Below are 25,527 nucleotides of genomic sequence, written 5' to 3'. Positions count from 1 at the left end.
ATACATGAAACTTGAAGGGTGATAGTGTCATGGAACAGAGAGCACAATGCAACTATTGTCCTCCACTTGTGCCTCCATGTCTGAAACTCTGAGCCTGATGAAAGCGCTTTTCATGCAATAATTGTGCAATCTGGGCTTCAGGTGCCCCCTTGTGACTTCAAAGTGAAAGTGCCACATGAGAGCGCTTGCTTTGTTGTTGTTTATTATTAAAAACGCAGAACTGCAATGATCGATTTTATTACACTACATTACACCATACAAAGAAACACTTCAGAAAAACCGTGTAACCCTAAAGTCAAAATAATTTCAATGAAATGCATTCTAATGAGATGTCTGAAAGGTCAGTGTGGGGCCTTGCATTCAAGATACGTAATCAAAATCAAAATCCTCATGGTCCATGTTTTTTATGAGCACGCAGTTTCATTGTTGCAAGGATTTTCCTCGCACCTAATCATTGATTACTTCTTTGGTACCATATACGTTTTCATGACATAGTTTTCTATTTCAGATGCAGTGACTGATGGTGTACACTTGCCTGACTTCCACGCAGGTCGCGTGACTTCAGTGATGGTGTGAATCTGAAGGGGAAAAAAAATGTAAAAATAACTTGGGCTTCTCAAAATTCGTAGAAGTAAAAAAAATGTAAAACAAAAAGTAGTCTGAACACCCAATTATCAAAACGACTCTTATTTACATCAAGTTGTATGGTAGTAGTGCAATGATTTACATTCAGGTATATCGCAGAATTTCACATTTACGGGGTTTGTCTGGACATACTGAACAGTATGTCCAGAAGGTGGCAGTGCAGCTCGGAAAAGGTGGCTCCGCCCACCAGTCGTCACCGACGAAGAAGACGAACAAGGAATCGCGAATCAGTTGTCAAAAAAACAAAACAAAAGTAGCCCGAGTGAAAGAACGCATAAAAAAAAGGTACAGTGTTTCCGTTTACAACGAGGAAATGTTCTGAATGTTTGCATGTGTTCTCGTCGGAACTCGAAGTTGGAGCTAACCCAAGCTTCTGTCCGGTTGCCGGGCTCGTGTCCGTGCCAGGTGTTAAGTAGCTCACGTTAGCTGCTATCGGCGAACTGCGCGAGCTGGCAGCAGTTGAGCTGGCTCAACAACAACAACAACAACAACAACAACATAGCTAAGGCTAGCTGGATAACAGAAGGGTTAAAAGGCGAATGTTTGGCTTGCGCGTCGTTTCACGCCGCTCGCATTGAACCCGTTGGTGACGCGTGAAAGAATGACTTCAACGTGCATTTAGTTGTCAGCTAAAATACAATCTTACGGAGACCGAGGTAAGGTTAGCCCCAAACTATTTGTTGCGTCAAGTTCTGCCACAACAAATTCTACTAGTTAAAGCATGTTCTACATTGAAATTTGTCGATATTCTGCGGAACTAGTACGTTCTTACTCACTAGTAAGGGCAAAATGAAACTTTAAAATAAATGGAGACTCATTTTCTAACAAATGAGGTCATTTGTAACTGATAACATTCATAAAATTAGCATTGGAAATGACAGAAACTATGAGATAATAAAAAATAATCATTATTTGCGGCGCAAGATTGATTGCTTGAGTGGTGCTGTTCATATTTAAAATGCTGTTGTAGTTTTGGATTATTAGCTTTCCTTGCTCAACATGCGGTGGCGAAAGTAGTCAGACTCTGTAGTACATAAGTAGACGAATAGATGCTTGGTAAAAGTCGAAACACTGATTCAACTTCTTCAGTAAAAGTAAAGAAAAAAGTACAGGCTCTGAAACATACTTAACTCATCTTTTTTTTATAGAGCATTCTAACAAAACAAAAAAACTTCCATGACTGAAACAAAGTGCTTTAGAAAAAAAACCCACTAATAATATTAATCATGGTAATAAATAACAAACAATATGACTTTACAATAAAAATATAAACTTAGAATCTTTAAAAACAAAACCAGTTGGTGACATGGAACACTCGTGCAGCACATCGACTGTTGTCGTTATGTCACCGTCCTTTTTGTTGGCCATCTGCTTTTCCAGCAGTGGCCTGTTTGTGGTCTCAAGGTGTATTACTCGAGTATAGATAGCGTCTTTTTGAATGGCTGTTTTGTTGTTTCCAGATATGTTTGAAGCGTGTGAAGTGCACTGATTAACCGCAAGGTCTGATTGAACACAAGTCGCCAAGATGCCTGCGGTGTCCACCGGTGCCAAGGACCTCTATTTGTCCACATCTCTCGGGGACCTCAATAAAAAAGCTGAAGTTAAGCCAGACAAGATAAGCGCAAGAAAGTACGTGTTCATAGTTCAGCTTAACAACCGATATGGTTAAACACATTCACAATATTTGATGTTACTGTGATGCAGCTATGTTCAGAGTGCCTGCAAAATCTTCAAGGCGGCAGAGGAGAGTCGTCTGGACAGAGATGAGGAGAGAGCTTATGTGCTTTACATGAAGTATCTAGCAGTATATAGCATTGTTAAGACGAGACCAGACTTCAAGGAGCAGTTGGTATGGCGACCATCCGCTCCTTTTTTAATGTGTGTATTCAGTTGGAATCATAAAATACATATGTAATGGATTCCTCTTTACGCCAATGTCCACAGGAGTATTACATGACCATGCTTGGGCCCAAAAACTTCAAGAAAGCCATCGAAGAAGCTGAGAAGCTCGCTGAAAGCCTCAAACTCAGGTCAGAAAGTTTGTTGGACTGGAATTGTGTTGTTTTTGTTTCAATGATAGTAGATTAAAGTGTGAAAGTTTCACAAGGTATGAGGAAGTTGAAGTAAGGAAAAAGCTGGAAGAGAAGGACAGACAAGAGGAGAAAAAAAAGCGGGAGGAAATAACGGAGAAAGATGACAGTCGAAGCTCTCCCAAATCCTCATCGGCAAGCAAGGACAGCAATAAGGTAGCGCTTGCATCGATCGATGTCCAAGAACAGTTATATTCTTATTTTGATTTGGGAGGTCTATAACAATGTTTTTGTGGAGTTGTCATTGGTGTAAAACGGCACTGCGTCATACAGAATGTTATGGCTCAGACAGCTAGTTGAGCACAGTTGGGCTAGGTATAGTTATTCACACTAGATAAGCCAGCCCCGGCTGATTGTCGCGTCTACGTGGCCACCATTTTGGGAAGGTCGTCGTTACCATGAAGGCAACGGCGCGCTACTCTTGTTTACATTTTAGACGAACAAAAACAACAGCTTTCATGTATTGTAGTATTTGTCGAGCACTGTCTGCCCAAACGTGGAGATTTGAGCTCGCTTATAACGTGAGAAAACACCGTGCAGTGAATTGCAGATGTTTTGTTGTTGTTTTGATTGTGCATACACACACACACGTACACACATGCAGCAACATCTAAATGTGTACATTCACTTTTTATGTTGCATTATTTTTTTATGTTCATGCTGTGGTTAAAAATAATCAGAAGTTACTTACTATTTACTCAGTTCTTGTAATAATTTCACTGTGTACTTTTCACTCTTACTCAAGTAATTTTTTTGGAGGACTACTTTTTACTTTTACTTGAGTGCCATTATTGTCAAGTAACAGTACTTACTTGAGTACAACGTTTGGCTGCTCCACCCACCTCTGGAGCGGACGTCCTCTATTGCTACTCTTACGTTTAAGCAACATTTTTGCTCATCAGATCAGCCCGTGTCGCATTTGTTGCACTGCTCTTTTGTATTTTCGCGTTGTGGTCCCAGCGGAACCGCAAAGCACACGTAACATCGGCGACACGGGTTGATCCGGTAGTACATTTTGTATTCATTAGGAAACGCGCCTACAATTAACCAATGAGTTTACGGATGTTAATATTAAATGTATTAGGTGTGAATGTGAGTGCGAATGGTTGTTTGTTTGTATGTGCCCCGCGATTGGCGAGCAACCAGTTCAGGGCGTACCCCGCCTCCTGCCCGATGATAGCTGGGATTGGCTCCAGCACTCCCGCGACCCTTGTGAGGATAAGCGGCTCAGAAAATGGATGGATGATACTCTTCAGAGTCTTCCAGATTGCTTAGTTTATGTTAAAATCAGAAAGATTCTCTGCGGGTCCTGGGGGATCCACCCAGATCCCCCCTACAATGGTTTTTTTTTTTTAAATTTTTTATTTTTTTTTTGGGTCACCTTTTTCATGCCTCTGGTGTTTGCATGTCTGTATTGCATTGAGTAGTCTCAGTGGAAAAGGACCACTGTACACATTCATTTTATTTCTTTTTGACTTACGTCAGGTAAAAGGAGAGCTGAATGACTTGAGGAACGCATCTTCAAAAAGTAAGCGGTGAACAAAATATTTTTCATGAAATGTTTCTCAAGTTCAGATACTGTAGTCATTATCCTGTTCATTTCCAATATCATCGCCTATCCCGAGGCTTGTGGTAATTCTGGATTGTCGACATTCTTATGCTACGTGTCACTTGAATGACCTGACTTGCTCGCAGCTGTGGCGGTGGGTGGGATCACGGCCGAGAAACTTTTCCACATGATGAAGGATCAAATGATTACTCTAATCGTCATGGATGCCCGAAGCCAGCGAGACTTTGAGGAGTCTCACATCCGGGTCCCATCTCAGGCCTGCATCAGCGTGCCCGAGGAGGCCATCAGTGCAGGGTACGTTACAGGAGGAGAATATGGAGAGGAAATGACTGTGCTGCTTTACATTGATCTTTTAGTTATAGTGAACCCCCGCATATTATAGCTAATTTATATTAATGAGCCTCATGTGAATGGTGGTTTGTTTTTATGGAATAATTTAACTGCTGAATCCAGTTGTTTAGGTAACATGGCTTCCAGATTGCGTAAATGGCAGACGCATGGCGTTGGTGCTTTACCGCTCCATTTTTAGTCATCTATACTCGATTACAAACGTCAGTTATTCGAAGATTTTTGTTATTCGCAGCAGAGGTCAGTCCCTATCCCTTGAAAAAAGCGGAGGTTCACTATATAGCCAGGCCAATATGATGTGACATGATTTGTCTGTTTTGCGCCTTAAAAGCTAGCTTGCATTTTCTTCTGCCCATTTTAATGTCTTGATTTGAATCATCAAACCTGGACTGCTGTCATTTTTCAGAATCACCGTGACTCACATTGAAGAAAAGCTCCCAGAAGTGTCCAAAGAGCAGTGGGAAAGGCGAGGATCCGTGGATTACTTAGTCCTTTTGGACTGGTTTAGTTCTGTTACGGATCTAACGATGGCCACTCCATTGCAGAGTCTCAAAGATGCTCTATACAAGGTAATGAGAACATTCTGGACTTAGAATGTGGAAGAATTTCTGTATACTCATTTATTCCTGAATAATTTGGACACTCCACAGTGGGACAGTGTGACCATCTTGCGCAGTGAGCCGCTAGTGCTGGAGGGGGGCTATGAGAACTGGCTGTTATTTTACCCAATGTACACGACCAATGCTAAAGTCCGCCCCCCTAGGCAGAATATTGTCAACACTCTTCCTCTGTGTGAGTATCAGCACATAAACTACACTACTCACAAAAAGAAATCTTGAGGTTTCAGGTGAAATTTCAGGATGTACCTAAAATGCACTATAACCTTTACAGGCGAATTCAATTTGAGCTTCTCTAAACTTTTGAACGCACGTGTTGTGAATTTTGGCGTTCATCTCATCGTCAGAAACCAGCAAGTATTTTGCTGTGTAGTATGCCATCGAACATACTCATAATGAAAGCAAACCAAACCTGTTGAGGTACATTGCTTTGTTGAGCACTGTATAGTTGAAATTTACATGGAGACAAGACACGCACAGACCATAACGTGCGGCAATTTAAGAGCTGCATTAAAATTCAGCTAAAAATGTTTTGTCACTTACATTTTGCTTGGCATTTGCAGGTACACAATCATTGATACTGTCCGTGTGGCTCATCAACCTGGACTCTTGTGCCTAATGAAGTGGCTAGCGAGCGTAGTTTAAAATGTATCTTGTAAATGTTTGCACCTCGACTTAGATTCCCTCTTAAAAGTATTCATTTGCTGTTTTTCAACAGTAAACTTCAGTTACCCGTCTCTTGAGGAACCAAAACCTCCAACACCGCCTGAGCCAGAACCCGAAATCAGACCTGAGCCTCTAGAACCTTCCGCTCCCTTACTCGTGAATGGAGTTGCGCCAACTGAAGCCCGCACGCCCACACCACCTGTGAGCGCAGAGAGATTGGCAAACACTGTTGACGCTCTTTTCTCTAAGCTGGAAATGAGTAAGAAAGGACCAGTGACGGATACGTCCAGCCAACCCTCTTTGACGTCCAAGGCCCCCCCACAGGTATGACTCAACTGTAGACTGATCGTCTTGAAGTGAGCATCCTCCAAGTGTCTGGAAACAGCAACTGGACTTGGTTGTCTTGCCTCCGACACTCACTTTATCGTTTTACTCTTTGTCCTGTCCCAGTTTGACCGTACCAAAAAACCACCGATCAGCTTCTCAGATGAACCTAATGCGATCCTGAATGGACCAGACAAAGAATTCAGCAAGAACACTCCAAATGTGCCCGACCGCTCAGCCAAACCAGCCTTCACTGTTTCTCCGTCTGAAGAAGAGCAAAGTCAGGAGAAAGCCAGGCAAGAACAGCAGAAAGGCATTCAAGAGCATCAGCTGGAAGAGGAGAGGGAGGCGAAGGAGCTGAAAGAGAAGCTAGAAAGGGAACAGAGCGATAAGAAAAAGAAGGAAGAGGAGGACAAAGGACATCAAGACAAAAAGAGACTGGAGAGACAGAAGGCAAAGGAAGAGGAAGACAAAGAGAACCATGGGTGGAAGGACAAAGACAATCGGGGAAGAGAGCAGAATGCCGAAGCCCCCTCAAAAAGTATGTCTCTCGACTCAGCTGCTCCCAGTCTTATCATCAGTGAGGTAAAGGTAGGTCGCACACTATATGACCACAAGTATTGTGACGCCGGGCCGTTAGACCTATAGGATGTGAAACTGTTGCCTCGAATTTGAAAGCTCAGAACGCGTGTTTCGGTTTCGAAGAATTGAGATTCTGGGGCAAATACAGTAAATGGTGAAGCCCAACCAGAGGTTGAGCTAATGATCATGCAAAACACCTCGTTGTGTTTGCACTTTTAGAAATCTTCCCCAAGAGACAATCGTGAGTTTTGTCACAAGCATCAATTCTCAGGAATTAAAAAATAACGTTTATGGAAATACTGGTTAATGGTGTTCCTAAGCGTTCATTGGCTCATTAAGAGTGGGAATCCAAAGAGCAACCATGTTCCACTTAGAATTTAAAGTTCTGTTTTTATTTTACAGCGGGAGCCATTGACAAGAGCGAGAAGTGAGGAAATGGGAAGGAGCGTGCCAGGTCTGCCAGTCGGTTGGATGAAGGTACCTCACTTTGGACATGTGTCACTATTGAAGACAAAAACATCAAATAAATATCCATATAGAATTTATGAATACCTGATTCCTGTCTCTAATAGTTTACTACTTGTAATGTTCCCCCTCTTCTAGTTCCTTGACACTGTTACCGGAACCTTCCGATACTACCATTCCCCAACCAACCGCGTCCACCTGTACCCGCCTGAGGTTACTGTTCCGACACCAGCAGCAGTCGAACAGAAACAGCCGCAAGCAGCAGTGCCTTCTTCCGACGTAGAGAGAGAGCAGGAGCGGGAGCAGTCCAAATTAAAACGCTCATACTCTTCACCAGACATCAGCCAGGACCTAAGGGAGGAGGTCCAGAAGAAGAGCTCTGCCCCAGTACCCGCTGCTACCGTGCCCACCTTCAATAGAGCAACCAAGTAAGGCACATGTGTTTGGTGATACTCCAGAACAATAATATCAGGATAATGTGCGTGCATGTTTGGTCGGTAGGGTACATGCAAAAAACACAAAAATCATCTCTGAAAGCTGTTGATCCAGCTTACGCAACAATAACTTGTAGATTGTCATTGTGCACTGGATGCTATATTGACTGCAGCTAACATACAGCATTTTCTTGAGAATTTAGAATCATTTGAAGAAATGCAACACCCTACAGTAGTGATGGGACGATGATACCACACACTACACAAACTGTCAGCACTGTCTTGACACTGTGTTGGTCACTCAATAGTGACCCCTGCAGTAGTTCTAAAATCATTGCAGGTAAACAAAAGGACAATAAGATGGAAACGCCAAACATCAGCCTGTGAAATAATATTTCATCGCTAGTCCTTTACTTAACATATGATCTCGTCATTGTATAATTTCATTTACTCACTTTGTTTTTTGAGAAGAGTTTAAAATTTGCGGAAAACCTTGTTTGTGTAAATTCTAAAATGAGGTGGTAAAAGATATAGTAAAATATAGCAAATCTGTCTAATAACATTCAGTTCAAATTTTAAACTTATGTATGGAATTTTGTTAAGTGTTCAATCGTATGAAATAAAAGATTTATTATTTATGCATTTTTATTGAGAATTTCAACATACCTGGGGTACTCACACGAGTATCTACCAAATCTTCATTGCCATGCCGAACTCTATAATGCCTCAGCATTGATGAAGTGCTCTTATTGATGTAAGCTAGCTCTGTGGAGCAGAGCCGACACTTCACCTACAATAAAATAAAAAGGACATTTATCTGAAAACAATTCAAATCTCTTACCAGAAGAGAGTACAAACATATTTAATTAAAACACTAACAGTAAACAATGCCCAAGGGAGAAAACGATTTACCTTATTTGGCGTCAAAAGATCAAAATTATTCCAAACTGGGGAAAACTTATGAACACAATTTGGCGCGGCACATCCAAACGACACACTTCCCGTATTGGTCACATGATTTGTTTCTTAAAGCGATACGCGCACCAATACGGGGTTTCACTCTTGTGCACTCGGCACAGTGCTGACGGACCAGTGTTGTTCGTCCCATCACTACCCTACGGTCAATTATGGGATGACAGTGGAAATGATAACGTGAAGACGTTTTTCTGTCCCCGACTGCAATTCAGCTCCAGTTAGAGAAGCTTTATGGCCATCACGCTGCTCCAACGCGTAGTACAATTTCTGCTATCCATGGCAATTTTCTCATAACAGAATGTGGTCTTGACAAAACACACTGCCGAAGGCCTAATACTATCACCACTGATGAAAAAGATAACCGTCATTGGCTTCGCGCAAACGCCTGCTCTCTGAATTCGGTGCTTTCATCAGTGGTGGTAGTAGCAGGCCTTCCGCTGCCTTGTTCTGAGAAACCGGTCGTGATAGCGTTTATTGTACTACGCATTGGAGCAGTGTGACGGCCACAATGCTTTTAAAATTGGTGCTGGAATATTGTCAGGCAGAGAAAAACTCAGAAAGACTCCAAAGCCTAAGCTGTCAAATGCTGATGGCCTCACGTCTGTCTGAATTATAGCTGAAACAAAATAGAAAAAAGAGGTGTATAGTGCCTTTTGGGACACCCTGTATAATGTGTTTGTTGTCATCAGTTTCTGCCCTCCTCTGTCCTTTCATCAGACCTCCCAGTGTTAAAGTCTATTCTAAAGTGGAGCTTGCGCGACCTTCAGCTGCCAAAATTCGCAGCCTGAATCCAACGTTTGGAGGCCTGGGCGCAAGTTTGACCGGCCTTCGTAATCTTGGCAACACTTGCTATATGAACTCCATCTTGCAGTGTCTGTGCAACACCCCCCGCATGGCAGAGTACTTCAACAATAATTCTTACCTGGATGATATCAACAGGTGTGTAGTTAAGTACACTATATGGGAAAACGTTACACCTGCAGCAACTTCGTTAAATTCCGCACTTCTCCGACTTTTTGAGCTGTCATTAACAGAATTCAAATTCAGGAAGAACTAAGCTGTCTAGTCCATGCTGATTAATGATTAGATATGTCTCCATTTTTTTTGTATTTGGTTGTCAAGGAACACCTCTTTTCTGGTCCTTGGGCAGGTTCAACATTCTTGGCCATAAAGGGGAAGTTGCGGAAGAATTCGGCGTGATCATGAAGGCGCTCTGGGCCGGTCTGTACAGGTGCATCAGTCCACGAGACTTTAAGATCACCATAGGAAAGATCAATGATCAGTTTGCTGGCTATGACCAGCAAGACTCCCAGGAGTTGCTGCTCTTTCTCATGGATGGCCTCCACGAGGACCTCAATAAGGTAGTGTACAAACATACTGAGCATGCACAGAGACTTGAGTTTTCCGCAAAAATATTGTCATGCTCACTGACATTTTAAAAACACTTTTACTACTTTTTTTGTACTTTTTCCTTTTTTTAAAAAAAACATTTCCAATTAGAGAGTAAGTAAATTGTGTTTGTGTGTGTGTGTGTCTGTAATCTGTAATCAAACACAGCTGCACTCCAATGAAGGTGTAGAACCATCTTAAGGATGATCAGAAGAAATGGACAGCACCCGAGTTCAATATGAGTGTCACAGCAAAGGGTCTGAATACTTATGGCTGTGTGATATTTCAGTTTTTCTTTTTTAATATGAATCAGCGGAAATTTCAACAATTGCGTTTTTATTCTGGTGGCCCCACTCCCAGTCCACAGTGTGTAACTTACGAAAGCAACATTTCCACAAAGTGGTTCAGCTATGTTTGGCTCGCCAGAGTATGGTTCTGATTGGCCAGGTTGGGGTAGGTAGGCAGGACGACTATTAGCTGCGTCACACGTAAATCGCACGACTACATAGTGGAACAAAGATTCTGAACGCTCTCTTTTTTGTCATCAATGGTACTTTGGCCTTTTCTTTTTGTTTTTTTTTGTTGCCATTCCGTTAATTCTTCCCATTCTAGGACAAAGTGATAACGCTTAGTGATTTCTCCTACCGGACAATGGACCCAACCCAATAAGGGTGCTAAAAAGTGGGGGAATACGGGTCAGATATTTTGGGACAGTTTCTTACAGAAACACCCAAAAACGTTTACGAATGTTTACCAAACTGTACTGCTTGGTGGAAATAGCTTTTTTGAGCCACATTCGATAATTGTCCCTTACATGTTACTTACCATGGCTGCATGCAAATGAGCCTTAAACATTAACAGTCCGGCGCCTTTCAAGTCTAAGTCAGTTTTTATCATGTCGAATCAGTTGAGTCAGCACAAAATTGTTCAATCAATTCAGCAGTTTGTTTGGATATTGAAATTGTCATTGGAGCAGTTTAAATCTGCCAGTGCCAGACCATTTGCATTATGTGGGGCCCTGCCTAATATTTGTCGCTGTGTTTACTCATGCCGGTTGTGGTTCCATCCGTGTTGTCAGGCAGACAACAGGAAGCGCTACAAAGAGGAGGAAAACGACCACATGGATGATCAGATGGCGGCAGACCAGGCCTGGGACAAACACATGCATCTCAACAAGTCCATCATCGTGTCACTCTTCCAGGGCCAGTTCAAGTCCACCGTGCAGTGTCAGACCTGCCACCGTAAGTCTAGAACCTTTGAGACCTTCATGTACCTGTCGCTGCCTCTGGCCTCCACCAGCAAGTGCTCTCTACAGGTCAGTCACACTTTACACTTGTTTGAAAGTTGCATTTAACATGGCTACCCTCTCCTATAGACCTTTTCACCATGATGTCACAGGTATTCGCGGGTGGCAATAGCCCTGACGGCCCCACTAGTAAAGAAACCCTTCACCTAAAGTAGAGGGATTGAGAAAATACAGTAAAGGGCTTGAATGTTGATTTTAGCCGCCTTCTCTCCCACCGTAGCTTAAATGTGTGTCGTGTCGATCAAAAAGATGTTACGTGAGGTGAAGGTTTGGAAGGGACAATCCTGGCTGCAATATTATATATAATATATATTTTAACAGGTAAGTTGATTCAAAAATTGCAGTGGTGTGGAAATTCCGACATCATTGACGCTAAAATAGATTATCATGTTATAGAGCTAACACTAGCTAGCAGGTTGGCCGTTATTTTTTGCTAAATTACCCAAAAACAACCAAACATTTTACCTGGGAGAAAATGTCTTCCACAAACTAGATGATGGCGTTTTGGTTTCAAGTTAGGCTGCAGCATCTCTCCTTGAGTGTTGATGACTTTCAAAGGTGAGGCTTAGCCTGGTGAGTGATGTGGGCATTGGCGTATAAAGTGACTCTGCGTTAGTTGCGGCCCTTGGCGGCTCATGTATGGACTTGCTTATTATGTGTTTGTTTCCTCAACATTTGTTCAGTAAGGTGATTAAAAGGGTGCCCATCCTTGACCATTTGCGAAGGCATTACAATACGTGCAAACTAGCAATGGTCGGCTATATTAAATGAGCCAAACATCGATACGTTAACCTTGTGTTGGCAATCCTAGACGTGCTGTTGTGGTACGCATTGCACTTGATGTTAATTATCAACTGGGAAATAATACCAAATTTTGGACATTCTCTGTCTTTTATGCGCGCTTTCCTCCTGCCTTGCCACCATTGTGCCAACTTAATTTTACAAGTAGTGGTGCATGCGACTGCAGTAACATTAGTCGTGTGGGGGAAAAAAAGATCCCTGCAAAGCTTCGAAGCAGAGATTTCTAAACCACCTTACTAGTAGGCAATCTTATCTGTACAGCTATTTACGTCATTGAATTGATTGATCCTCCTCACCCAGAGGGTCAGCTAGATAAAAAAAAAAAAATCTTTTTTTAAGGAATTGAGAAAGAATCTACACCTTTAGAGATCAATCTGGCGACGTAACCCCAAACACAACACATTTTTTTTTCATTGTTGCCACCCAGAAGTATCCTGGCGCCCATTGTTGACTAACATGAAAAGGTGTATCGCGAAAGTAAGTCTGCACTGGAAAAATGTCAAATCTGCTCTATATCCTAGGATTGTCTGAGGCTGTTCTCAAAGGAAGAGCGGCTGACGGAGAACAACAAGGTCTTCTGCAGGCACTGCAGAGCTCACAGAGATTCCACCAAGAAACTGGAGATCTGGACGGTCCCCCCAATTCTCTTGGTGCACCTGAAGCGGTCTGTAGTCACACGTCTATTTGCTGCAAATGACGGTATATTGACTTCATATACTTTTTCTTTGCTTTCCTTGCCATTCTTGCAGCTTCTCCTATGAGGGCCGATGGAAACAGAAGCTGCAGACCTCTGTAGATTTCCCTCTAGACGCTCTGGACCTGACCCAGTACGTCATCGGACCTAAGCAGAACCAGAACAGATATAACCTTTTTGGAGTGTCTGTGAGTAGAGCTCAGTTGCTGATCAGCTAAATCAAGGTGTCAAACCATATGAATGTAGAATTGTCTCATCATTTTATTACATAGACGAGCGTTTATCAAACGTTTTACACCGAGTTCCGCCTAAAAAAAAAAAAATGTAGCTCTCCAAGTACCACTATAATAAAATAAATAAAAGAAAATGTTACCAGAATGTTTGTAAACAATTCTAAAAGATTAAATGCAAATATAAATATAAATACAACTGAACTATACTTAACTAATTTACTGAACAGCACCAACCAAACACCAACAATTAGTTTTTTTGAACATGTTATATAATAAAAAAAAATAGCGCACTACATTATTATACTTTATTAAAAAAAAAAAAACATAGTGTCATAAAATGATTAAAAATAATATTAAAATGTAAACAGTTTCTGCATCGTAATTTCTTGTTTCAATGCCCATTGACATTTTGCTCCTTTTGGTGTGTGCATCTTGGCCACCATGGAGAAATATAATACAGTTTTAACCATACTAGACAGACAGTAGAAAATGTAGTCTTACAATCTTAACTAAGATTGCATTCAAATAAACTGGGACAAAATTCGCATAAACATTGTCTCACAGTATCACAAAAGACTAACCTCGTGCCTCATCTGAGAGTAACTAAAAGAATAAACATTTCACAGAGCATTTAGTTACATTCATCACTGTTTTTCTTGCTCTCGTTGAATTACTTTTACCGTTGTGGTCTAAAGTTAGCGTTTGTGCCAAAATGCGGAGTTCCAGTGCGAACCGTTCATAATAAAAGCCCCACATGCTTAAAACAGGAAGTCAAGTTAAAACTTGCATATATAAAACATATGACGTTATAAAACAGCCTCGATTACTGTTTCAACAATGCTATCTTTTACTTTTAGCTGAAGCTGATATTAACTGAATATTAAATCAATTGGGTTATTTACACACTGTAACATCATGCACAGTTTATTCATTCAATCATATATTTCAGTGATTCTTTCACGTACCCCCAGAGGGAGCCCACGTACCACTAGTGACTTCGAAATCAATTCAATTATTGTACCGTTTATTTTAAAAAGTGTTGTGGAGGACAGTTTATATTTTTGGTATAGATTCAAAAAAAAAACATGAAGTAAATGCACATGATTTGCTTTTAGTACGCCACACAAATGATGTGGTGGGTAGGACAAATATAGTCCCCGGGACTTGAGTTTGACACCCGTGAGCTACACATTCATAATTGATCACGTAGTGTTCGGAACTCTTGGATTGAGCTTATTTCTGTGTGTGTGCATTTACTTTGTATTTACTAGAACCACTATGGAGGTTTGGACGGTGGCCATTACACCGCCTACTGTAAGAACTCCTTGAAGCAGCGTTGGTACAAGTTTGACGATCACGAGGTTTCCGATATCTCCACGTCCTCTGTCAAATCATCCGCCGCCTACATTCTGTTTTACTCCGCCCTGTGACGGACTCCCTGGAACTGAAGAAGAACACGTGAGAAGGTTGTCCCCCCTCGACCTCCCCCCACCTTCTAGAAAGTGGCTTTTTTGGGCACCTGATGAAGAAGCGCACGAGTCCGTCCTAGAGCTGATCATGGCTTACGGATGTCACTAGTGCACAGTGCAGCATAGGCACGTCGTGCAGTGCTTCCGCCACTTGAGGACCCTATAGCTGTGAAAACATGCCGGCTGCTCTTATTTCTGATCATCTATTCTAGAGACTACGAGAGATGCCAGTTTGACGCCACCCTGCGCCATTGTAGGCCAAGCAGCTGCTTCGATGCTGCGGTTACCGTGAATGGCTGGATTATTCGAGTGTGCAAACAGCGGAGTCACATTTACATAGCTTGTACGTATTTATCAAAGCAGATATTGCACCTTTCCAAATGTAAATATTTTACAACACGTTCAGTTGTTGCGTGACCAATTTTTGTTGTTGTTGACTTTAAGCAACTGTGATATTCACACCAGTCTTTGCATTATAATTGAACATGACCGTTGAAGGGGACCTATTGTGTTTTTGTTTTTTTTCTCATGCCGTCATATGTCTTGTTGCGGAACCATATTTTAGGTTACCGGAAGAAGAAAGTTTGAGGTGTGTCAGAAAAGATGTATTTCGAACCAAAACTATACTCTAAAGTCTACACACCCCTTGGTTTTTGTGATATAAAAGACCGAGAAGAATAATTTCAAAACTTTCCCACCATTGTGACTAAATTGAATTGAAAAAAAAAAAAAAAAAGAACACCATACCTACAGGAAAGGATGGTTTCGTTGGCATTGTTTTTGGGGGCTGTTTTTCTTCAGCTGCAACTGGGGCCTGAGACAGTTGGAGGGAATTATGAACAGTTCCATATAGCAGTCAGTGCTAGCACAAAACCTTGAGGCTTCTGTTGGAAAGCAACAACAAAAAAGTCATGAAACGACTACGAGAACATCTGAAAATTATTTAGGGTTAACAAAAGCACTTTTGTTTAAAAAAATATATATATTTTTTTTTTTTTCCCCTTCTTTCCCATGCGCGATACGGTCCATTTTGACAACATGGGCGAGATGATGGAGCTCACTTCCATGGGGAAAACTTGTAGTTTGGACTTGAAATACTAGATATCTTTTCTGACACATCTCGTAGACTATTTCAAACTTCAGAACGTTTAGCATTCTGTCCCGACGTTGAACTTGATGGGGGGGTACAATCAGTGGAAATGCAAGATGAATAGGAATCATTTGTCAATTCTGAGTCGTGCAAATCTACTCAAGTGGCCTCCCAGAATAGCTTGCAGTTAGCATAATAGGTCCTCTTGAATGTGATTTGAAAAGACTTGAGTATTTCCATTTGCGTAGTAGTGAAGGGTCGATGGGAACTGTGATGGTTGCTTGTTCATGTTAAACATTGTTGCACTTACTTACACTGTATCCACTCGGAAGTACGCAGAACGCATAGCTTAACCATTAATACTCAATGCTGAATGCTTTACATTGACACGGATTCAGAGATATCTTCTGACTGATCTAGCCTTGTCTGACCCCTGTAACATTAGTATTAAATCGATTTGCCATGGAATATTACTGTCTGCATTATAACATCAATTTAAAAAGAACATTATTGCTATTTTTGTCCCTGGGTTATTTTTAAAAGGTACAATATGTAGATTGTAACTTTTTTTTTTTTTTTTTTTTTTTTATTTAATTCTGTCTTCAGTACTGACCTGATTTGTCTCCTGAGATTAGAATGTATATTTTTTCTGTCAACACAAAGTGTCCCAACTTGGTGGCAAGAGCACAAAATACAATCAAATGGACCAGAGAGCGGCGATGTGCAGGGATTCGCTCGCTACACGCCGACAGTTGTCTGGCCTGGCGTGACATTCGAAAGTCTTTATTTTCTTTTAAATGTTGGACTTTATTTCTCAATGCTTTAAAATGGTTCAGTATTCAGTATAAATATATGAACCTCCAACAACTCCTGACTATTAGAAGCGCTTTGAATTTGTATGCACGTGTGTGTGCGGCTGTAACAGAGATGTTGCTTGATGGATGCAGGTAGATTGAAACAAAACTCCAGTCGTCTTTTATGTCATTTTTAGGCCAACAATCTTCGGTTTTCGGAACGGCTTGCGACTGTAAAGCAGGACGTAGGCGTCTGGGGATTGCACGTGACTGTCGCGTAGTTCTCGGACCGCCGAGTCATTGAAGCGGTGCCATGTTCGGGTCAGGGCGCTGTGGCACAAAGCCGTGTAGTGACCCATGTTCAGGTGACCTGCGTGGTTCTAATGACAGAAGAGTTGTTTCCAATGAAAGGAAATTGTGGCCACACATAATATTGACACTTTGCCCACTTTGGGGCATTTCATGTATACTCGCTTTTGTTGCCAGCAGCTTTTTTTCCACTGCCTTCCACTAATGTATGACATTTTTGCACACTCGTAAGACAATTTTGGCATACTAGTAGGAGAACTACATGTAACCGATGAGGCAAAACTGCACAAGTTGACATCTGCACACTAAAACAGCTACTAGTGAAGCACAAGATGTGAACGTATTGCTATTAGTACTAGTAGCACGCAGTTGTCAATTAGTGCACAGTTTTGTCTCATTAGTAACATTTAGATTGTTGTCGTCTACGACGGGTATGCAAAAGTTATCCTACAAGTGAGGACAAAGAGAATACTAGTACGTGGGCCAAAAGTTGAATGTATAGGGCATTTATTTGACCTTATTTATTTAAGGTCAATGTAGCAGTTTGTCCTCACGAGTAAGAAAATTAAGCGGCCCAAAGTGGCACGTGTAATGGGAAAAAGTCATTCTACCAGTGTACTGAATCGCGGGTACTAGTTGGCTATTAAGGATATCGAAGAAATGCTCAAATAGCTTTTCATGCTATACATTTGCCAACACTACAAGTACGATACATTGAAATAATCGAGCGTGTCATTTAAATATGTTCTACTCACCACGACCGCGTAGAGGCGGTAGGAAGAGCAGGAGGTATTCTGCGCTGAGCTGGACAGAAACAAGCTGAGATCGAGCACCATGGAGAAGATAACGTTGGTCCTCAGTTTCACCTGGTTCTTCCCTTTACAACCAAAGCTACAACACAAATCCAGTTGAGAACAGCTGGAGCATCTTGACTTTATTATCTGTCCGATACAAGAGCTGTTTCATTCTGCATTTACGAAGACAACAGTATCCACCGACCGTTTCAGGTGCAGCACGAGGATTTCGGGAGGTTTGTCCAGACAAGTGAGGAGAGCGGTTTCTTTCCTCCGCTCGCAGGCCGAGCACAGCATCTTCTCTCCCCCCGTCAGGAGAGTTTGCTCAAAGAACAGTGACAAGCAGTCCTGTACAAGATGGACACATCGCAGAGGTGAGAAATCGAAAGTGAAGCCTGCCTCTTATTATTCTAGTCAAAGCCCGGCAGATGAGCTGCCCCATGTATACCTGAATGGAACACTTGCCGACGTGCGTGGGGATGGGTAAGGAGAGCACAGTGAAGGTCTGCGTGTTGTGGGTCTGATGGTCACACTGCGTGCAGACTGTCATGTAGCCGAGCTGCCCTTCGAACAGCTTGGAAACAATGGTAGACTCTCCCGGTCCAGAGGCACAATTTATATCCTGGTCTCGTCTCAGCCGCTCGGAGGAGTGCATCTCGCATCTCCCGACCTTTGAAGCACAAACGACCGCAATGACGTGATTGTGTTTTATACGGTAACATAGTATGTTCCGGGCCAGTTTTGACCTAGGCCTCAAATATCCTCATAATAATTGTATCAAATTATATATTTTCAATGATTCATAATACGGTGGTGCCTTGCGATTACGAGCGAAGGGGCTTGAGTTTTTTTGGAGATTCAAACTGTTGTTTGACAGCAAGTGGAAAAATTCTTCAAAAAAGAGGCTTCAAGCTGTTTATCCACATTTCCAGTTGAAGGTTAAAAGAGAATTGCACGTGTATTTAAAACGACCACATAGCTTTGCCTTAGGAAAGTCAGTTTAGCTTAATGCTAGCAAACGAAGCCAAACGTCATAGATGCGCTAACAAATAGTATCGGTCTCACAGTGCTGTAACCCATTAAGCAACTGATATTTAAACTGAAACAGTCGAGCAACACAAACGGTAGTCACGGGTATATATTCTTTCTCCTCAACGAAGAACGACTAATATTCATGTGGCTTATTGAGACTTACTGCGAGCGTCTCTTTGGACTGTTTATTCGTATGTTTGTATTATACTGCCCCCAAGTGGCCAAGGCACACACAACAAGGGACAGCGCAATGTCCATTGAATTGAAGCAACAAAATCTAGCTGGCAAAAACGGATTAATTCTTAACATTATATTTAATTATGTCATTACTATATGCTTTTATTAGTACAATATTATTTATTGGGAAAAAAACCATTACACAGTGTTTTGTTTTGGAGTGGGAGGCAGACGATAGGGAACGTGGTTTTGGAGGTGTGGATCTTGTGCCTGTATCAAGGCACCTTCTGACCTCTGTATGACTTCCTTATGTTTAGTATGTACGATCATTCTTATGCTGGTTTATTCTCAAACTATCTCGAGATTCCCCAATGACCCTTCCACGACCAACGTGTATGTTTTTGCGGGAACCTCGCACCTTCTTTAAGTCGTCGTGGAGTGCATTGAAGAGGAGGAGCAGGAGTTCCTGAGCGTCCTGCTGCGAGTGGTTGTTGAACTGGGGCAGGATGGAGCACAGCAAGGAGCTGGCCTCCACAGGGGCACAGCTGGAGCTCCTCCCCAGCCACATCTGCTCCAGGAGGCGCACAAAAACCTGGGCCACCCGACACTTGGCTCTGCAACAACACGGATCGGCACAAAAGAAAATTGAACTCAACTCTCTGTGCATTTCTGCCATATCCAGCTTAAGGACAATGGACTAGTACCCTCTCTGTCTCTCACTAGGGAAACAATTCAGGGCTCTATTAGAACTAGTACTGTCTTACTAGTAAAGTTTCTTGCTTAACTAGTGCCACATTTTGGCCTAAGGTTATCAAACATGCTCAAACAGCTTTGGCACACGAGTAGGAAAACGACCTGTTACAAGTGAGCCAAAAATACTCTCGTTGACAACTGCTTGCTACTAGTACTACTCGTGATGTTATAAAACAAAAATCTACAATTAAACATCTAGTGCTTAACTCGTACCACTTGCCCCACACAGATGTCAACTAGTACTCTCGTTGACAACTGCTTGCTACTAGTACTACTCGTGATGTTATAAAACAAAAATCTACAATTAAACATCTAGTGCTTAACTCGTACCACTTGCCCCACACAGATGTCAACTAGTGCAAAGTTGTTGGCCTACTAGTGTGCATAAATGTTATACAGTAATAGAAGGCAATATTGGGGGGAAAAAAAAAGATTACTAGTAAGACACATTCTCATTCTACTAGTATGCTCATCACTAGTAAGACAATTTAGTGCCATAATTGAAGAGAGTGTATTGAAAATTGCAGCCTCCCTGTTCATTTTCCCAGCTAAAAACATCCACTCGGCGCTCACAGATGCGCTCGCCTCACCGTGCCAGCTCTTTGCAAGTGTCCTGGTGAAGGAGGTGCTCAACCAGGGGCACCGTGGAGCAAACACACTGCAACACCGCGTTCAAGTAGCAGAAGTTTCCAGAGTTGTCTAAACCGCACACACCGGGTCGGTCCCACCCCTGTAGTCGCTTTTCCGTCACAGGACCGCTGCTGTGCGTGTTTTTTCTACAGGAGCAAGAACAGAACGTATGTGGTGTCGATCTGATTTGAAAAAGAAAATGCACTGGAAGTGCACAAGTACATGCAACATGTACCGTCCACTAACAACCCAGGCTAATGTACTTCTTTGGAAAGGATATTTGTGGCACCTTGGTGGCATCTTAATGGGTAAGTTGTCAATAGTGACCCACGAATATGCGAGTGATTACTGTGCAATGAATGATCGCACATTCTAAACATAAGGAACAGAAGTCATAGGTCAGAGGGCGCCTTGACACTCGTTGTTTCAAGTGACGCGTGATCTGCACCTGCAAAAACAAGTGCAATGTAGCATAATAAAAATAAAGTAAAAGTGGTCATAAGCTCATAAAGCTACCTGAGCTGACATTTCAGTGGCCAAAATTACAGCAGACACTTGACAGTTAATATTTTTACCCAAAATACACATACATTCAATATACTGCAACACTTTTGCACATCATCCATTTATTAATATCAGACAGGCTCGTAATACATTTCGAAAAGATACGTAGTTCATAATTTGATATATGGGTGTTTATTGGATTGCGGGCACTTTTGATTTTCGTTAGTGTCATCACCACCACACTGCACTATGTGATGACATGTGATGGAAAGTTCAAAGTTTTTAGCTAACTGTCCTATGCTGGGAGAGTTAGCTTAAAGTTCTCTTTTAGCTAACTAGTCCTGTCAAATATTTTTATATTACTATCAAGTTTTTACACTACAAGTCGTTTGGTAATGACATGTAGTCAAAATATTACGTGACTTAAGGGTGCAAATGAGGAAGAAAACTTATCAAAATGTCTGACTTGTCTCTGGGCTAGCATGCGCTTGAGTGACAAGACAAAACGACACAGGGAACTAAAGAATCCGATTTTGAATCAACTTTATTGATCTGAAAACGGTCAATGTGGCGGTAATGACAGCAACTTTAAGGGACATACATATTTTAGTAATAAATAAAAGACAGAATTTGAAATGTTTTGTATATATGATGAGCAATCATTAATTCTGTTATATTTGAAGGAATCCATGGTAAAAGTTACACCATTTGAGCATTTTTTAGTGGAAAGATAGCGCTTCATATAGCCAAACCCTGTGCTAGGGACAGCGTGAAAACTGTAAAATACCACCATAAAATGTCAAAATATACCAATATTAACATGAAATTTTAGACAACACTTAGAATTAGGCACGCCCACTGCTGGTTATTGAAAACATCTATTTCGATATATTTTTTCTTTACATTTTACATCAAGGATATAAAAAGGCCCGTAATCAAATAAACACCCATATACACTTTTTATTAGTCTTCACTCGTAGCATGCCATGTGCGCAGTAACAGTCCGAGCACACACGGCAGACACGTTGCCGCCCGGTGTGGCCCCACATATTGCACACGGCAGAAACTGTCACTACCGTATATGTGTAATTGGAAAATGAACAGTGTGGACCAACCTTTGCTTGGGGAAACTTGTCAGACTTTGCATCTCTTGGTACGATGCGCTGCTAAGCTGAGGCAGGACCGGCACTCCGGCGCTGTTGTCCAGAGCCAGCTGAGAGGCCAGAGTTCTGGTGAACTGGGTCAGCTGGACCTGCCTGCCTGAGCTCTGCAGGGTATGGAGCACAAATGTGTTGATGTAGATGCTGTGCAGTGCCACCCAGAGACCGGGGAGGAGCACGTCTGCCTGTGATTCTCTCATGTCGGACAAAGGGAAAAGAAGAGCCGGTCCGGTCCAGCCTTGGAGATGAGCTGCAAGGAGGGATGGTGAGAAGAACTTCGATGTGCTTTGTGCAGATGAGGATGGCTCCGTCGAAGCTGTCCGAATCTTAACTTTTGACTCAGAGAAGATGTGGAGGAGCTTGCCCTCCGTCCAGACAGAGGGGTCCAACCACAGCAGGTGGCGGTGGCTGCAGAAAGGTCTGATCAGGTGCTCCACCACCTGCACAACGACAGGCTTCTTACTACGTCCCCGGAGCTGCTCCGGGATGTACAGATGCATGTTGCAGATGAACCCTGAGCTGATATCACAGAGGATAGCCAGATGAAGCGTGCAGGGAATCTGTTGGTACCGAAGTTTGTATTTCTTCACAGCCAGGTTCTCACCAGGCGTGTATAATCCTCGGTAGCGCTTGGTCACGTGGCCGCAGAAGGCGGACAAGGCTTCCAGCTTGTCTTCATCCTCCAGTCGGCTCAGATGCAGGAGGCAGCTTTGGAAGCAGTTTCTCTTCAGGACCCCCTTCCAGCCTTCTAATCGGAGGCTCAGCTCACGCTCTCCCACAGCGAGACCGTCCTGCAGAACCATGGAGAAGCAAGTTAACATCTCGGTGTAATCCTCCTCGGAGAAGCGGACGCCTTGCTCCCTTCTTTGAGCGTGCGAAGGTCGAGGAGGTCCACAGCTCAACACGGAGGCTCTCCACATCAGCTCCCGAATGGCTCCTCTATCCAGCACCTCCAGAAGAAGCTCTCGGGCCGTGTAGTAGACCTGGTAAGCCGGGCCCGTCGTCTGGGTCCGGCGAAAAGGCTTGACTTTCTTTGACCTGAAGATGTTAGGCAGACACAGGGTTCCTCTGTGTGAGTCTCCTGGCAGCTCTTCCACTAGGTGGCAATCCTCTGCTGTCCAGCCGCACTCCTTGACTGACAAAGCCTTCGCCTTCATTGTCCTAGTGTGCAAAGAAAACAAAAAAAAAATCATGTCATGATTGCGATGTACAAATCTCTCTCTCTCTCTCTCTCTCTCTCTCTCTCTCTCTCTCTCTCTCTGTATATATATATATATATATACATATCTGTGTGTGTGAGTTGGTGTCCTCTCGGGTGATACATGTCCACTGACACGCTGGAGAAATGTGCTGTGGAGGGAGATCTCCAGGGACTCTTGTGTCCTGGCAACCTGTGAACATAACAATCTGTCTGCAGGGTATCTCCCATGATACCATTTGTCCTTTTGTGCTCGACGCGTGAGTTTGCGTTCGCTTTGAGAAATATATTTCTAACGCACAGTCCTTTCCATTTACATCCCAACGGCGAAATTACGATGAGACTTGAGCACTTCTCCCTCAGATCAATGCAATCTTTACAACATTGAAATACTTTGTTACTGTACTTAGATTTACATTTAAAATGAAATCTATTTTCAACTCTTTTACTCCTCTACAGAGTTCTCCATCTGGTGGCACAGGTTGGACTAGTTTCAGGGTTGCGCACCTGAAACCAAGCTTAGCTGTTTTTGGGTGCTTTCTGTTGATGGGTTTTTACAGGCGTCTGTAAGTATTCATTATATCTGTAAAAGGCCACGTGCTTCACATGAAGGAGTACGCCATTGTAATGTTCAGTTGCGTGACATTAGAAGTGACTAGTGAATGGTCATTGTTTTTTTTTTCTTTCGTTTTTGTCTATAGAAATTCCCTTGCATAAATGAAGGTAAATAAAAGTCAATCCATTAATGCCAAAGGGCGTCTTCTCTGCGTCAATACGCCCTTTGATCATGCAGCAATTATTTTGGATAAACCTTTTCATTTGCCTACAGTGAGCGCAACACAGAGTGCAAAATCGTCGGCTCGGTTGCAGGGGCGTTTCTAGACCTCCTGGGGGAAGGGGGGGGGGGGCCTCAGACTATCCTCCAAAACAAAAACCAGGATGATGGATAAACAGAGATTGGGTCTGTTGGGTGGTCTCTGCTTGCTTGCGTTCGATTGCTTGGCTCACGTGGCCGGCCAGCATTTCCCCCAACTTTGAAAGGAGCTTCCGTGTTGTGCTATGGCAGATTTTTGGCTGCTAGTTCAAAGATAATAGCACCGTTGTTGGAATCCCTCCTCCTGCTTGCCCGCCAGTTGGGATGAGTGCCACTTTTTATTAACTCACTCCACGATTCCACAAGGTGATTGCTGAGTGTGTTTACACTTTTTAAACCTGTAGCTCCAAATCATTATTTGCATCACTTTCCAATACTAGTGCCATTTTTGGCCTACTAGTACACAATTAAACCTTACTAGTAAACTACTATGCTGTAGTGGTAACACAACTAAGCCCAACTAGAAGGCATGCATCACATACTAGTAGCCTCCTGGACCCGACTAGTAGCACCAGAATGCCAACTAATAGCTGTCTATAAAGTTGTTCGAGCATTTAGTCAATATCCTTGATATCTATCTTAAGGTCCATGTACTAGTACGTTCTTTGTCCTCACTAGTATAGGACAACTACTAGTGAGGCAAAACTGTGTACTAGTTGACAAATATGTGCTACTAGTACTACTAGTGACATCAAATTCTACTTCCAAGTACCGTTCTGTGTGACAGTCTTCCATATTGCTCCATTTCTTGCCTGGGTATGTTTATTCTTGACATTTGAAGGAACAAAACACTTCACGAGAGGTAGTGACATGTTGGTGTGATCTGAGTGACTTCACAAATTCTGCCACGTCACGTGAAGAGTGTGGTGAGTTTAGAGAAGAGACACGGAGGCGACACACTCCCACGATCTTTGCGGAACAAATTGTCGACCTAACAGCGGAAAACTTGAATAATAGTACACCAAAAAACACGGAGTAATTCCTATACTGTAATCTCATTATTTGTCCGTGTCTATTGCTTGCGTGACATTTCCCTTTCACTTTCGAAACCCACAGTGAATGTGATTGTTTGTCAGGAATAGAGCATTTGCGAGTGACACCGCCCAGTGGAGATGATCTGATAAAGGTCAACTTTGTTATGGAAAACAGGAGGAATGATTATCATGGTGGAAATTTGGTGTGCAGGCTCTTTGGAAAAGGGAACAACTGGTAAGTCCTTATTCCCGAGTTCCTGTTCAGAAATATTTGCGCTGTATCGGTCATTCCAGAATTGGAGGTACTGAATTTTCAAATAATTTTTTTCAATGTTTTCAGCCATAATTTTGTTTTTCACTCAAACACAACCATGTTACTCATATTACTTGAAAAATACATTTCCAAAAAATTTATATGGCTAAGTTTGTTCTTGTCCAGTTAGCATAGCAGCTAACGCAGCTAGCATGTAGGCTGGAGCAAAAAGCCACTCTGAAGTCTTGTTTTCCATTTTTTCACCTCTTCAGTGTTTTCAGCCATAATGGGATGTGTCTCGCTAACCAATGCCACCCCGTTTTCTCAAATTATCAGTAAAAGACATTTGACTCTTTTTAACTCAATAGCTAAGGTTG

At 42.4% G+C, this 25,527-nt stretch overlaps 2 protein-coding genes across 3 annotated transcripts; one reads left to right on the top strand and one right to left on the bottom strand.

The window, feature by feature from the left end:
- Positions 1 to 799: 799 nt before the first annotated feature.
- Positions 800 to 16,214, top strand: usp8 (ubiquitin specific peptidase 8). 2 transcript variants are annotated; one of them, XM_061751996.1, is made up of 19 exons: positions 800 to 930; positions 2,106 to 2,274; positions 2,350 to 2,494; positions 2,590 to 2,675; positions 2,753 to 2,891; positions 4,221 to 4,263; positions 4,431 to 4,599; positions 5,060 to 5,222; positions 5,304 to 5,445; positions 5,989 to 6,260; positions 6,387 to 6,851; positions 7,245 to 7,319; positions 7,446 to 7,735; positions 9,434 to 9,655; positions 9,867 to 10,077; positions 11,184 to 11,420; positions 12,734 to 12,876; positions 12,962 to 13,094; positions 14,411 to 16,214. In XM_061751996.1, the coding sequence occupies exons 2-19, from the start codon at positions 2,171 to 2,173 to the stop codon at positions 14,567 to 14,569; spliced, it is 3,198 nt and encodes a 1,065-aa protein (XP_061607980.1). In that variant the 5' UTR covers positions 800 to 930; positions 2,106 to 2,170; the 3' UTR covers positions 14,570 to 16,214. The 2 variants fall into 2 exon arrangements, with proteins under 2 accessions (XP_061607980.1, XP_061607990.1); XM_061752006.1 differs by lacking the exons at positions 800 to 930; positions 2,106 to 2,274; positions 2,350 to 2,494; positions 2,753 to 2,891.
- A 436-nt stretch (positions 16,215 to 16,650) lies between these two features.
- LOC133467302 (ubiquitin carboxyl-terminal hydrolase 8-like) lies at positions 16,651 to 23,287 on the bottom strand. Its single transcript, XM_061752018.1, has 8 exons — positions 23,139 to 23,287; positions 21,807 to 23,017; positions 20,148 to 20,333; positions 19,223 to 19,418; positions 18,044 to 18,265; positions 17,801 to 17,943; positions 17,557 to 17,692; positions 16,651 to 16,872 (listed from the first exon to the last, which is right to left on the bottom strand). Exons 1-8 carry the CDS (start codon positions 23,250 to 23,252, stop codon positions 16,675 to 16,677), a joined length of 2,406 nt encoding a protein of 801 aa, XP_061608002.1. The 5' UTR covers positions 23,253 to 23,287; the 3' UTR covers positions 16,651 to 16,674.
- Between the last annotated feature and the right edge of the window lie 2,240 nt (positions 23,288 to 25,527).

Source organism: Phyllopteryx taeniolatus, chromosome 2 (genome assembly GCF_024500385.1).
Source record: "Phyllopteryx taeniolatus isolate TA_2022b chromosome 2, UOR_Ptae_1.2, whole genome shotgun sequence".
Lineage (NCBI taxonomy): Eukaryota > Metazoa > Chordata > Actinopteri > Syngnathiformes > Syngnathidae > Phyllopteryx > Phyllopteryx taeniolatus.
This window is presented reverse-complemented; position numbering and strand designations above follow the sequence as displayed.

Excerpts from the sequence above, each read along its gene's own strand:
- usp8 (XM_061751996.1), top strand. The coding sequence starts at position 2,171 with ATGCCTGCGGTGTCCACCGGTGCCAAGGACCTCTATTTGTCCACATCT. Across the intron at positions 11,421-12,733 it reads CCAGCAAGTGCTCTCTACAG|GATTGTCTGAGGCTGTTCTC; the intron begins GTCAGTCACACT and ends TCTATATCCTAG. Across the intron at positions 13,095-14,410 it reads ATAACCTTTTTGGAGTGTCT|AACCACTATGGAGGTTTGGA; the intron begins GTGAGTAGAGCT and ends TGTATTTACTAG.
- LOC133467302 (XM_061752018.1), bottom strand. The coding sequence starts at position 23,252 with ATGTTCACAGGTTGCCAGGACACAAGAGTCCCTGGAGATCTCCCTCCA. Across the intron at positions 23,018-23,138 it reads ACACCAACTCACACACACAG|ACTAGGACAATGAAGGCGAA; the intron begins ATATGTATATAT and ends TTTTCTTTGCAC. Across the intron at positions 19,419-20,147 it reads ACTTGCAAAGAGCTGGCACG|AGCCAAGTGTCGGGTGGCCC; the intron begins GTGAGGCGAGCG and ends GTGTTGTTGCAG.